General features: G+C 42.7%; 1 protein-coding gene across 2 annotated transcripts in view; it reads right to left on the bottom strand.

Moving 5' to 3' along the window:
* The window catches only part of LMBRD1 (LMBR1 domain containing 1), a 95,197-nt gene extending 90,551 nt beyond the window's left edge, over positions 1–4,646 (bottom strand). For both annotated transcript variants that reach the window (XM_075414586.1, XM_075414587.1), the window contains exons 1-2: positions 4,558–4,646; positions 3,280–3,456 (exon numbers count right to left, since the gene is read on the bottom strand). In XM_075414586.1, the coding sequence (XP_075270701.1) occupies positions 3,280–3,456; positions 4,558–4,620 (240 nt within the window). In that variant the 5' untranslated portion in view covers positions 4,621–4,646. The remainder of the gene's footprint in view (positions 1–3,279; positions 3,457–4,557) is intronic.
* Positions 4,647–13,831: the final 9,185 nt, after the last annotated feature.

The following is a 13,831-nucleotide window of genomic DNA, read 5'->3' as shown; positions in this document are numbered from 1 at the left end:
AGGGTAAGGTTTTCTGTTCCTAAGTGCTTGTTATAAATCAAACAAGCTTTCAGATCAAACAGATCAGTTCCAACTGGATGTATCTGAAGAGCATCGCATAAACTAGAGCACTGTCAATGCAAGCAGCCAAAGCCTTTAAGATAAAAGTGGTGCTGGTGAATATTATCAGGCTTCGCTTACAAGGTAATACTCCAGTTCTTTTGATTAGTGCTAGAACCAAAAGCCTTTCCTACTTAACAGTACTATGAATCAGAGTCATCCCAGCCTCCAGAAAAGGGTGTTGTCGCAACGAATTTTACTGTACACACAGAAAATAACAACCCAAGTCCATGCATCACTGCTCCTTTCCTAAAGGACTACACAACTACTGTGCAAAACCTTCTAATAGCAGAACTGCTCAATCCACTCACCGTAAAAGCTTTAATATTTGTTAAGTCTCACAAAACTTGGTGAGAGACACCAACAGGTACCAAATGCCACAAGCCATTTGCTTATAGTAAAGAACAACTTGTCTTAATGTACTGTTTATAAATCTTTCAATTAACAGCTTAACAAAGGCTGACCAAGGCATAGTATACGGCCCCTGTCAAGGAAGACACCTCAGAACACATGACAGAAAAGGGCTACACAACGCTGTTTTAAGTTAATTCATCCAGAAAGCAGCATCACTTTGACAGCCTTCAGAGAAGTGCAATCAACCTTGGTACTACACTTCAGACAACCACGCCAATCCTTGTAGTCAGGACACATACCTTCACTTGTCACTGAGCACATCATTCACAATCGGAACTCCGAACCACCAGACTACGAGTTCAAGTTAACCTCTGCTACTAGTATGACATGCTTCTGCCTGAGTTTGCTGGAAGTTTGTTCACAGAACAACTTAAAAAATATCTACAAGTTGATAGTAGGGTAAGACACATTAAAAAGTAACTCAAAGTCCACATATAGTACCTCTTCCTTGCAAGCTGAACATCCTTGACCTTCTCATCTCTCCAACACTGACACTGGGAATTACAGTTGGGAGAAAGAACGCATACAGCAAAAGAACTTGTTTATCTAGGATGTGGAGAACTGCCACTACTCTTTTGGCACAAGCTCTGAAATCATCCAGTTTGAAGGTTTTTTGATGAACTAATGATTTACCTGCAGAGTATATTATCCACATCTGCTACCTGGATCTGCCTCAAAAATTCACTGAGAAGAATCCCGTGAAGACTTAACTCACTCTGGCCATTCAAAACAAAGGTTTCTTGCCAGAGCCATAGTCCTTCAGACCCCAACATCAGATATGTGGCCTCAGGGGGGCTCAGTTTGAAAGAACAGTCCCAAAGAAGGGCAGTAGTCTCTTGAAAATATTCTAAACCAAATCCAGTGTGTCCCACTTGTGAAGTGGTGGCAGAAAAGAAGCACAAGTTACCCATAACAGTGTTAAAAGCTTTAACAACTCACGAAGATCTCATGTTAAAATGCTTTCAACCTTCTATCTTGACACAACTCCTAAACTGAAATTACCACATCAATAAAACTGTGTGTTTACATATACATATATATTTTACACATCCATATGTTCAGACTGACTTCAGATCCACTCAACTTTATCAGGAAGACCACATTTCTATCTCCCACTTTCAACACTTGTATTGGATCAAATGCATTAATATCAGAAGGTCTCAGGTTATTGCTGCAAAGCTAGAAATTCACTCAGCTGAGCCTTAAATGAGAAGGAAGAACTCTTCTGCAAAGCAGTATGAAGCAATTTTATTTCAACAGGCCACCAGTAGCATCTACAAACATTAGGAACTAAGCAAGATCAAGAAGCCTCAGAAGCATAAGCAAAGGTAAAGAAATAAAAGCTTTACCACAAGCAAGAAAGCTTGCTTTCAGGCACAGTTTTTAAACAGAATCTATCCACCCCATCATACCACAGCACGTGGCCATTAGCAAAGAAGCCTAGCTCATAAAAACCCTATAGTACTTTAAGTACAGTGATTTTCCTTCTGTTAATCATACCTCCTTAAATAAGACTGCTGTGATTGAGTGACCACATTTGGCCTCCTATTCTCCTCACAGGTTTCCTTCTCAAGTCAAGGAATGCATATACTAAGTAGGTCTCCTTCGCAACAGGAAATTCTGCTTAGTCCCCAGCGGATGTGCATTTTTCAGCTGGACCTAGTTACATGATTGTTGTTTCTCTAGCTAGTCAGACTCCATGTATCTCTTGATACTCAGTATTACTCTCAAACTGCTAGTATCATGACAGGTCTCTTCTTCCATCTTCCAGGTAGTGTACTGGCCTCAAGATAGTTGTGAAGCATTCTCAAAGATCTGGCAGGACCTAGGTTTTCCTTTGGAAGTAGGGCTGGAAGGAAATACAGTCTTCAAGTCTAGCATGCAGACACTTACTATCTGCCCCCTCCCTCATTTGTTTGAGGATCATCTCTATTACAGATCCAGGTAGGCTCCAAACCAAACTAAGCTGCTATTCCAATTATTAATATGCTCCAGTTTGACCTGTTTTTAAGACCAGCGTCCTCACAAAGACACTGGGTCACTACCTTCAGGAACCCTCCTTGAATAAACAGGCCAGCACTTTAAGCGTTGCTAAGAACTCTGGCTTACAGGAATGCTCAGAGCAGACTACCCTGAGTACTCATCTCATTAAGAACTCCTTTTGCACAGCAACCCCCTGCAGTTTAAGTTCATAAAAACAGTAGTTCAGTTAAGGTGGTATCAGTCAAGAAGAGATACTACTGTGCTCCCCTCCCCCAAGGGTTTTTCCAGCTTGCCCTCTGTAAGTGCTTATTAACTCAGGCTCTACATAGATTAACACAGTAAATCTTCGTAACTCTTCAGTACTAGAATAAGAGAATTGCTGACAAAAAAGACAATCAAAATAGTCTTAAACTACAAACGGGCAATACAGTCTGTTTTTGAACAAAGGGACAGCAAAATCCATTCTACAATGCCCCATGATGTACTAAAAAACAAATATTAAGAGATTTATTTACAACTTAAGGATGGTAGATGCACATTAGTAGTACAACATAAGGAATGAGCTTTCATAAATGAATAGAATTTGGAAAATCTTGCAGGAATAAATCTAAAAAACAGAAGTGGAAACTGAAATCCAGTTCAAATAAACAAACGGAACAGAGCGTTGCAATTGCAGTGAAACTCAAGTACTAGAACAGGCATTAGCACTGGTATTAAACACTTCGACAACACAAGGAAAGTGGTTCTTTCAAAGACACAATTAATGTTTTTAGAAGTTCATACCTTAAATGTACCATTTTGATTTTTCATATATGAAACCAAAAAGATGTCCACTGGTAGTAGCGCTGATGAGATAAGAGCAACTGCCAAGGCAAAGATAGCTGTTATGGTGGAAATCACTTCACTCTCCCGCCGACTCTGATACTTGCGCACATAAACCCAGCAGAAAATCAGAATGGCCTGAAACACACAGGGAAAGACAGTTACGAGTTGCATAATAATGATACCTGTAAATGTAAAATCTCCACTTACTAGAGTGATTGGAATTAAACTAAAGTAGATTCTTGCTGTTTTGAGAAGACAAGAAAACTCTAAGCTAGAGCGGCTCCTAAATAACGCTGCTTAGACAAACTCGACTTGCTGTTTTGAGAACACAGGAAAGCTCTAAGATAGAGCAACTCCTAAATAATTCTACTCCAGACATCTCAGCCTTGGGAGGGCAGATAAACCAGGCTACAGAGATAAAGAGGCACCAAGAGGGCAACAAGACCAGAGCAAAAGAACCTGGAAGGACATGTGATCTTAGAACTGAGTTTACGCAGAAACAAAGGTCATCCAGCAGGCACTGTGATGAGGAGTATGAGCCTTCATCTTGAGACCCCCAAAGACCACCCGAGGATGCTAACAGACATGCATGAAAGACATCAACATGTGCTAAACAGTTCTTGGAAGAGTCATAAATATGCTAAGCGTTTCTTGGAAATATAACAAATATGTATATTGTGATTGTATTTAACCTGAAATGACAGGGTGTTTGGCGCGCACATTTGGAGGAGAGATCCCCCGTGTGCCCAGCACCATAATAAAGAATACCTGCTTAATAGTCTTCTGACTATTGAGTCTTCAGCTTTTCACGGCATCATTTCGGATGTCGGAAAGCAGGTACTGAAGCTGGACCCTGCCTCTTGGTACTGACGATTGGCATAGCACCAACACACTCCCTACCCGGGCCCCAAACATCAGCGCTGCCCTCGCTGCACGCCGTTCCCTCCCTAGGCCTTCCCCGAGAACAGCCCGTCAAGCGGGCTGAAACCCCAGCCAACAGCGGCGGCCCCCCGGACAGGGAGGCAAGGGCAGCCCCGCGCCCTTGGCTCCGGGCTCCGCTGGGCCCCGCGGCCTCGGCACCCCAGGGAAGGGCTCGCTGCCGGGGCAAGGGGGGGCACAGGCCGAGGAAGGCGGAGCAGCCGGCCCGGCCGGGGCTGGCGGAGGGGAAGGCGGGGAATCACACGGAGGTAAAGGGGCGAGTGACCGGACCCCGGCCGCGGGAGAGGCGCCGCTCACCAGCAGCGCCAGGCCGAAGAGGCACCATCCCACCAGCAGCTCTGAGCCCGCCGCCGCCGCCATCTTCGCTTCCGCCAGGAGCGGCACACCCGCCCCGGCGAGGCGGGGACTTATAACGGGGCGGGCACTACGTCACCATGGAGACGGCGCCTGGCAACTGCCGGGACAGCCGTCGCTTGACTTCGCGGCCGGGGACGCCCGCCCCGCCCCGCCCCGCCCCGCCCCGGCGCCTCCTCGCAGCGGCCGTGGGGGACGCTTCGCGTTGCCGGGGGGGACGTTTCCCGTTGCCTTGGGGACGCTTCCAGTAGGCGTGAGGCCAGCGTGGGTGACAGGAGCTTGTGGTGGCAGCAGTGGTGACGAACTAGGTGTGAGGCCGGGTGGAAGGTGGGACTGCTTCTGGGCTCGTAGCCTGGAGAGAAGGGGTCTGCTGGCGAAGGGGGTGTGAGGGCCTCACCCTAGGCTGTTCTTTGCTTTCGCTGGGCCGTAATTTATTACGAGGGTTACACATGAGGCAGCAGTGTGTGGTGGTGCTCATGAGCTATGTCCAGGGCAGCTGAGGTGGGTGCTCAGGTGGACTCGTTCTCTCAGGAGAAGGTGTTTGGTGGTGTGTGTGGTGGAACAGCTTTGCCGTGAAGCGGCTGACATCTTTGCTGGGCTTCAGTTCCTGTGAAGGTGGTGCGGCGGCACTCACAAGCGATGCGTGGGGCGGTTCGGGGCGGCAGGAGTTCCGACGGGCTGACAGCTTTGCAGGAAGGGACCTGTGTTTGGGGGGACGGGAGGGTTGGAAGCTCCCCCCCAGAGCAGTGGCCGTGTGCTGGACTTCTCTGTTTGCTGTCAGGGCAGTGTGGAGGGCACTGGCATGTGGCAGCATTCACGAACCGAGTGATGATGGGGTTGAGGGGGTTCTGGAGAGCTTGTAAACCTTGCGGGTAGGTACGTGCAGGGGGGGTCTGTTGGCTCATGGAGGGGAATATTGCTTGCAGGGGCAAACACCCGTGCCGTGTGTTAGCTTACTGTGAGGGCAGTGCAGGTGGAAGCAGAGTGCTGGGCATATTCACAAGCTGCTGGGATGGTTTGTCATGAGTGCGGTTTTCAGGTGAGCTCGTGGCCTTACGAGAAAGGGCCCGCTAGTTGAGAAGCAGTGCGATTTGGGAGGCTCATTCTGGAGCAGCGGGTGCTTGTGGTGGGTTTCCATTTGATGCAAAGGCACAGGCAGCAGGCAAGTGTGTGCAGTGGCCATGGTGAGCTGAGTGAAGGGCAATTCATGGCAACCCAAGGTGGGCTTGTAGCCTGATAAGAAAAACAGCTGAGGGGTTGAGGCTTGCCAGGGAGAGGCTATTGGCTATGCATGGTTTTCACTTGCTTCAAGGGTATCACAGGCAGCAGCAGCATGTGGCAGTGCTCATGAGCTGAGTTATAGGCAGTTGGGGGATTTCAGGTGGGCTTTTCACAAAAGGGAAAGGGATGTGTTGCGGGAGAGAGCCTCGGAGCAGCAGATGCTGGTGTTTGGTGTCTATTTGCTGTGAGGGTGTGTGAGTGATGGCACTCAGGAGCCCGGTAATAAGGTGAACAAGTAATGAGCTTTGAGGCAGCCAAACAGCAGTCTGCCAGTGCGTGCAGGGAGGCTATTGAAAAGATGGAGCCAGGCACTTCATGGTGGGAAGAGAAGGGACAACAGACGCGAACTGAGATGAGCATGTGTCAGGCTGGGTGTGAGAGAACATTTTCACTGTGCAGATGGTTCAGCAGTGGAGCAGGTTGCCTGGAGAGTTTCTGCATTCTTGGGTATTTTCAAACCCAGTGGGGTAATAATGCCTCAAGCAACCTGGTTTCAAGTGATAGTTGACCATGCTTTGAACTGGATGATTTCCTGAGGCCCCTTCCAGCCTGAATTATTCTACGGTCCAGTGATATGTTCTTTGAAGATTCATTTCAGAACCCAAGAGCTTTCTGTAGTGGAAACTGAGAGACTTCAGAAAGAGTTCTGCTGAGTAAATACACAAGTTGTGGGTAGGTTTGCTATGTTAGTATTTTTTTAATAGAGTCTCTTCAGGATGAGGAGAGTTAAAGGAAGAAGGGCGTTTCCCATCTCTTTATGCATATGGGCTGAGTGTTGCAGAAGCAGGAGATGAAACAGTCTTGCAGGTGCTAACACGCTAAATATCTCCTGTTTGAGCCGTTAGGCTTATGAATGCTGGGTGATGTGCACATAGACAGTTCTTCTCAAAGAATATCCAGTTACTACCAAATAACCTTCCTTTTGCAGCAAACAACACTGAAATACTTAACTTGTGAATAATTGAAATATTTATGATTTAAAGAAACGGAAGTTTACTTGAAGTGACAAATCAATCCTCTGTCCTTTTCAGCTGTGAAAACACATGGAAGGAAAACACCTTTCTGAATAATGTTTTACTGCCTGTTTAGGATTAAATGATAACAGTATTGTGTAGGTCCTCATATTTTTTTTTAATATGTTACTACTAATGCGTATATCTCCACCACAGAAAATATTTCCTTGGATGTCATTACTATTAAATATGTATGTTATAATTCAAAACTGCTCGAGACCTCATGAAGAATTAAAAACTTAAAGAACAGCATTAAAAATAAACTATTCCCAAGTGGAAATGGAAGTTATTTGCCCTTGGAGTATATAAAGATTTTATGTTTTTTACAGCACTGCATACCTTTATCAATAAAATATTGAAATACCAAACACCAGAGACCCATAACAAGTTAAGAATTAAGGCTGCTGTAAAAAAAAAAAGGAAAAAATACTATAGCCACAAGTCTTTTTGGTTTGGCTGAAATGGTTACATAAATATTTAACTTGCTTTAGTAAATAAGCCATAAGAGTAACTGCAGCGTGATCAAAAAATCTTTTCTACTCTAAACAGTTTAGGTAGTTTAACAAACAGTTAAAAAAACAAACAAAAAAACCCACCAAACCAAAACCCAAAATGATATATTTCCCACCAGTAGAAAAATACAATTTATCTTTGAGTCTTTTTGTAAAGTCTTCCTATATTTTTGCAGTAAAAGAAATTTTTTAAGAAATTAGCATTACTCTGTCAAATCCTAATTGGCAAAAGTGATTGCTATCCTAGTCTTCATTGGGTAGCAGGCAAGGTTTTCAAGTTTCAGTGAAAGTTTTTTCATGTTGCTGTGTGTAAACGGATTACTGGAATTCATAGTTTAATAGTTGCGATATCTTTTAGATACAGAAATTTCATCCCTTGTTTAGTGTTCCTGTAAAATCTGAGATTAATATTTTTCATGGCTGTCTTCACGCAGCTCTGTAAGAGGTCTCTAAGAGGTGCTCACAGATAAATTTGGGGTCAGATTTCTGAGTATTCCCAATGGCTACTGACAGGACAACCCTTAAGGATATGTTGGTTAGACGTTCCGTGGCATGCCAGGGCTATGTTTGTCTTTCACAGTCACTGTGGACAACTGTTAGGACAGCTACTGTTTGTAGTGCCCGAAGTCTACCTGTACTGTACTCCCAAAGTCTGTGCAGCAGTCTTTAGCACTGCACCTTTCTACTGTGCTGCTGCACTGGCAGATAATATATTTATGTATACATAGTGTTTTCATTTTAGAAGGTTTTGTCTCGTAGAGTATTACAAACCTAATTAGAGTTTCAACTTGTCAGGTAGCCCACAGGATTCAAAACGGGAATCTAAGCAGTGAGGACAGAGGATTGCAGCTTTTGTTTGTTGTGGTTCTGTGGAAGCACCTGTTTTTGTGAGATCAAAACAGAACATGGCTTGAAATTTTTTTGTACTTCTTCATTTTGAAGATCCCAGCTAGGAGGGGGCACATGTTAATTTATTCTCACTGAGCTCCAACTAAGAAAGATTAGATCTTCCAAGAACATTGCCTTACTCCTTTACTGATTTCTGTCCCCAGATTGCCCATTCAGTTGTGCAGACAAAGATCTTCCTAGGGCTGTGCTCAGGATGGTGCCAGCAACGACTGGAAAACTCTACTGTGTTGTTGTGTCACGGAGTGAAAATGAGCAACCACAGAACAGAACTCCATAAGGCATATTGGTCATTAAGACTAATTCATGAGAGACCATGAGTCAAGAAATAAGAGATGAGGCAATTGGTCACCACAGCGGAAGAAACCTCTTCACTCCGCACAAATAAAAGAGAAGACCAGAAGAGCAGGTGTATTTTTTGTAGAGAGTTATTTTTTGAGAGAAGGTAGAGGATTGCGATATGGGCCAGCCAGTGAAGCGGCCTCATCCATACCAAAGTCACTGATCACCTCCCAGCTGAAAGATAGTGTGGTGTCACATGAGTGCTTGGGATCCTCATGACCAGTAGATCCAGTCTTGGCTGCAGTGGTGTACACCAGTGCTGTGTTTCTAACAGCTGGGATGAGCTAGCGTGGCATATAAAATGAGACTAGTAGTTGTCCCTGTGGTGCTGTTCCCCCCTACTCTCCTGTAGTGGATGTGCTTCTTTTCCTGCCTAGACTCAGAGATTTGTCTTGTCCTCTTTCATGCTTCCTTGCTCTTGCAGGTAAAAGCTTGTCATCGAGATGCCACAACGTGCAGCAAGATCAGTGAATGCGCTAAAGAGCAGCAGTGGATAGAAGTACTGGTGTAGGGCATCGTGTATGGGGTCACAGGGTGTGAATAATACAAAAAGTGGGTCTGAACAAAAAGTGAAATGATTTCTGAAAAGGTTTTGTTGGACATGTTTGTATCTAGGGTTAAAAAGCCCATCTTGGCTTTCCACCCTAACTGCAAGCTAATAATGAACCGACTTTTTAAAAATTCTCATTGCACATACTAAAACAAAAAAAAAAATTAGGGATTTTTACAGCGTGGTGAGAAAATGCGTGACTGAAAATAGAATGAATGAGTCAGAAGAGAAAGCTGTTATGATATTCCTCAAAAAAACTGACAAGTATTGTAGTGATAGCAGTCATAGTGTGGAAAAATAAAAAATTAAATATTTAAGTGGCCTTCCCTAAGTACCATCCTCGCTTTCCCAGGTAAGACGGTTGCACAGTGCCAAAAAAATAAAGACCGCAAAAATGTTGTGTTACAAAGAAAAGAAATTTTAAAATAAATTTAAATTTTATATTCTTTAGAAAATATAATCTTTATCTAAAAAGAACTCTTATAGTAGCAATTCTTATATACAGTGAGAAATCAGTCCAAACTCAAAGCTGTCTTAGATGCTAGTAAATTCCACAGGTTTGTTATTAATAAAGTATTTGTGTGGTAAAAAGACACAGAAAGAAGAGGAGTGATATTGTAGAAATTAAACTATATGAAACAAGATACAGTCTTCATTTTGAGCAGGACAAGGGATTAGTATCATACTTGAACTAGATAGTGTACATACCAACGGGGAGCAGGTGCACCTTCTCGCTTAACTGAGCTGCTCTTCTCACCACTTGATAATCCCACAAGATTCAAGGGGGTTGAAAGCGTGTGGGCTGATGGCAATACCGTATTTTAGAATTCTATGATTAACTCGTAATTTTTTTTTTTTCTCATGTTGGAAGAGAAAGTAGTGAAACTGGTGTTAGCACTATTTGGCAGACCATATCTGTGAAGATGTGATTATTCTTTGTGTTACGTGGCTTAGAATCCAGTAAAACTTGTAAGCCCTATGGCACAGAATGCACTGGACCTGGTACTGTGCAAGTACACACAGTTAACCATTGGGAGTAATAACCAATTTGTTTGGTTCGGTTTTTAAAGTCCTCAAACTTGTGTGAAGAAAATTGACTGTAACTTCTTGAAATGTCTTCTGTTCAGTTTAATGCTGTAGCTTGTTTACCATCACCGCAGACCAAACTAGGTTTCCGAGTTTGGTTTTTCATACCAAATTGTGTCAATGCAGGCATCTTTGCTTCCATCAGTGTACTTCAGTGCTTACTTAGGTTTAGTTAACCAGTAGCACAGCTTTGGTTTTCTTCTTTAAGAGTTGATTTTCATTCTGTGAACAAGACTTTCCAGGGTCTCATGCATGACCAAAAAAAAAAAAAACAACGGACAAAATTGGAATCTGGCAGTCTGCATGATAATGAACAAATATTTTGGAAGGCATTCACAAAATTAACTTGGACATTGTTTATCGCTAGGTTAATAGAGAACATCGTGATGTATGTATCTCCTTGTATTGTTTATATATTTATTTGTATTATTATTGTATTTGTTTATGATGTATCTCCTTGTATTGTTTTCTCATCCCAAAATGTTATCTTGTTTCAAGCTTCCCAATCATGCTGATGTCTTCAGAGTGCTTGGCTTTAGTGCAGTCTATCATTCCTTTTTACTGAGAGAAACCTCATTTTCCCTTTAAACCTTATTCAACATCAGTACTTTGTACTGTTGTATCAGTGGCTCAACATTTACATGAAAAATAGGGACAAGGCATAGTTTTATGAACATAGCGAAAATTCCACTTTGACTTAAATTTGGTTTAAGTCAGTTCAGTTCTTAGTTTGGGTAAGCGTAGGGAAGAGAACAGTTTTCAAAAGAAGTAATGATGTCACACTGAGAAAAGACAAATAGTCCGATTGGGTTGGGAAAAAGGTTTTCTCAATGTTTAGTGGAACTTAGGGAAAGCTTATATGAAGCAGGTAAGCATACCGTGGTGTTCCTCCCAGTGTACCTGTCAGCTGGCAGGTGAAGAACTGGCAGGCTGTTCTTCAGGGAACCCGAGTCAAAGGTTGAATCATCATTTTTGGAGGCTAAAGATAGGCTTTCTGTATGTCACGGTTTAAAGCAGGGTGTCAATAAACTGAGTGGCAGATGCTCTCTATTAACCCCCACCATCCCACCAGAGGAAGAGAAAAGGAGGAAAAGAGAGACACTTACGAATTGAATATAAAAAGTTTTACTAATAATACTAATAATATGAATAATAAGAGAAATAATGCAAAATATACAAAACCGACACTGAGTTTCCCGGAGTTGGGTGCCGGGGCGCTGGTGTCCCACCAGCAGCTGCCGGGCAGCACCAGGCAGTCCCAGACTGGCCTCAGCAGTAGATGGGAACTGGACTCAGGGATGCACGGGTCAGAATCTGGATCAGGATCGCAGGTAGAACAACGAGCAAGGTCCTCTTCAGAAGGCAGCCATGGACGAAGAGAGCGAGACCCCTGTGATCTCCCAGCTTTAAACTGAGTATGACGCGCATGGAATACCGCGTTGGTCACTGTCGGGTCACCTGTCCTGCCCGCCCCTCCCTGCATGTACGACCCTTTCCGACTCCTCACTTGCGGGACCTAAGAGATCTGTCGGTGACCTTGGCTGCTATAGTGATAATTATAAACAGGGGCCTTTTTCTGCATTCCTTTCCTTTCCTGCTGTTAACTCAGTGTGACTATAAACATCAGGTGTTCTCAGCTTTGGAGCGGACAGTGTCTGTAAAGTATGCAGCCAGCTTCAGAAAAACGCAGTTACTTAGAAGAACTTTGCTGTAAGGAAGATTCACTGAAAGAGAATCGGTTCTGTTTTAACCAAAACCAGGACACTGTACCATCAATTTGTCAAATCACTTTTTGTGTCTGTTTATCGTGTCCTTCGTAACAATATTTTTTATAAGAAGTTCCACAAAATAATTTATATAAATCAAAATGTATAAGTAATATATATAATAATAATAATTGATGCACTTAAAATGGATCATTCTCCTAAGCAAAACCCAGTCCCTAGAACATGAGAGTTTCTAACAGGCATTGAAAAAACTGGCATCATTTGGGATTAGTAAACTCTTTGTGAAAGCATAGAACTGTCACAAGGTGGAGAGGAATAGCTAATCTGTGCATTAAGACATGTGTGTCTTTTATTGCTGTGGTAGTATTGAAGTAGGGGAAAAGGGGGGGGTGTTGTTTTTTTTAATTTGGAACAGAGATGATCTTTTAAAAGGTTGCAACATGCTAAATGAAAATAAATAGTTGAGTTAGAAATTTAGAATTAATCTATGGAATAATTTAGAGTGGTGGTTCTTTTAATACATTACTAATGACTGCATAATAATGTTTATGGAGGTTCATTTCTCTTCTGTTCTCGGTTTGTTTACTTCAACAAAAACAGAATTTTAAAAAAGGAGTCCGAGGGCAGAAGAGGTGATTCATTTCTCCAGGAGAGTGAGAGTGTAGGTCAGTAACATTTTCTATAATGAGGGCTCTAAAAATGATTAGAAACCTTCAAGGTCAATTTATTTCTAAAATGCTTTTTCTGATAAACAATAATTAAAAGCTGTTCTGTATGTGAATTACAGTTCTGTATGAGCTGATAAGAATGAAGACAATGTGAACTTCCACAATAGAAATGTGTGAGCTTTCCCACAACAAAAATGTGTGTCAACTGCTCTATTGCCCTGAAACTTTCTGCCTGATATTTTCAGTCAGAATAAAAAGAGATTTCCCCAGTGTTTTTCTCATGGTACTAGTCAAATAATGAACTGACTGCTTGATCATATTCGAACATCGAAAGTACTGTTTTCTGCATATTTGTTCTAAACTGTTAGAGATACTTCTAGTCTTCTGTATAAGGGAAAACTGCAACCAAGGCATAAGCTTGGAAGCAAAATGCTTGGTGATTTTCCCAGGATGAACTGAGGAAACTAGATGGAGAGTCAGCAAAACAATGGATTAAATTCTGACCCCCTGAATTTAATGGCAAAGCTGCCAGTAAGTTTAGCTTTTGACAAAAAAGGAAGGGGATAGACAACCAAATTGTCATTGCACTTCATGAACAGTGAGCTGTTTTTACGTAGAGAATTTGAGATAGTTTAGAGGAGGACGAGCATGAGCAAAGTGAGGAATAGCTTCTGTGCACAGAAAAAAGTAGGTAATTTGGGATCGCCATCTTGGAAAAGATGCTACTGAAGGAGAAATTATAGAATTTTAAAAGTTCTGACTGGCACAAGGAACAGTGAATAGAGAACAATTAGTCATGCTTGTGTCAAGAAAATTGGGCACCAAATAGATTAACAAGCAGTGGACTCAGAAAGGACTGCTTCATACAGTTTAAAAAGTAGATATCCTTACCTTAGAATGATTTGAATACGCAGATCATGCATATGTTAAAAATTAATAGAGAAGTTCATGGATGAAAGGTCTGTCAGGCAGTATTAAGCACTCTGATAGAGAGACAACCTCCAGCTCAGAAGGTCCCTAAGCAGGGGAGTGCCAGAAATGGGCACGATTTGCAAGGGAAGCTTCTTCAGCTTTCCACGTTCTCCAGAGGGTTTGCTGTTGGCACTGAAAGGTCAATATAGGAAGCTGCACA

This window comes from Opisthocomus hoazin, chromosome 2 (genome assembly GCF_030867145.1).
Source record: "Opisthocomus hoazin isolate bOpiHoa1 chromosome 2, bOpiHoa1.hap1, whole genome shotgun sequence".
NCBI classification, from domain to species: domain Eukaryota; kingdom Metazoa; phylum Chordata; class Aves; order Opisthocomiformes; family Opisthocomidae; genus Opisthocomus; species Opisthocomus hoazin.
The sequence above is the reverse complement of the archived record's forward strand: the minus strand, read 5'-3'. Positions and strand labels throughout refer to the sequence as shown.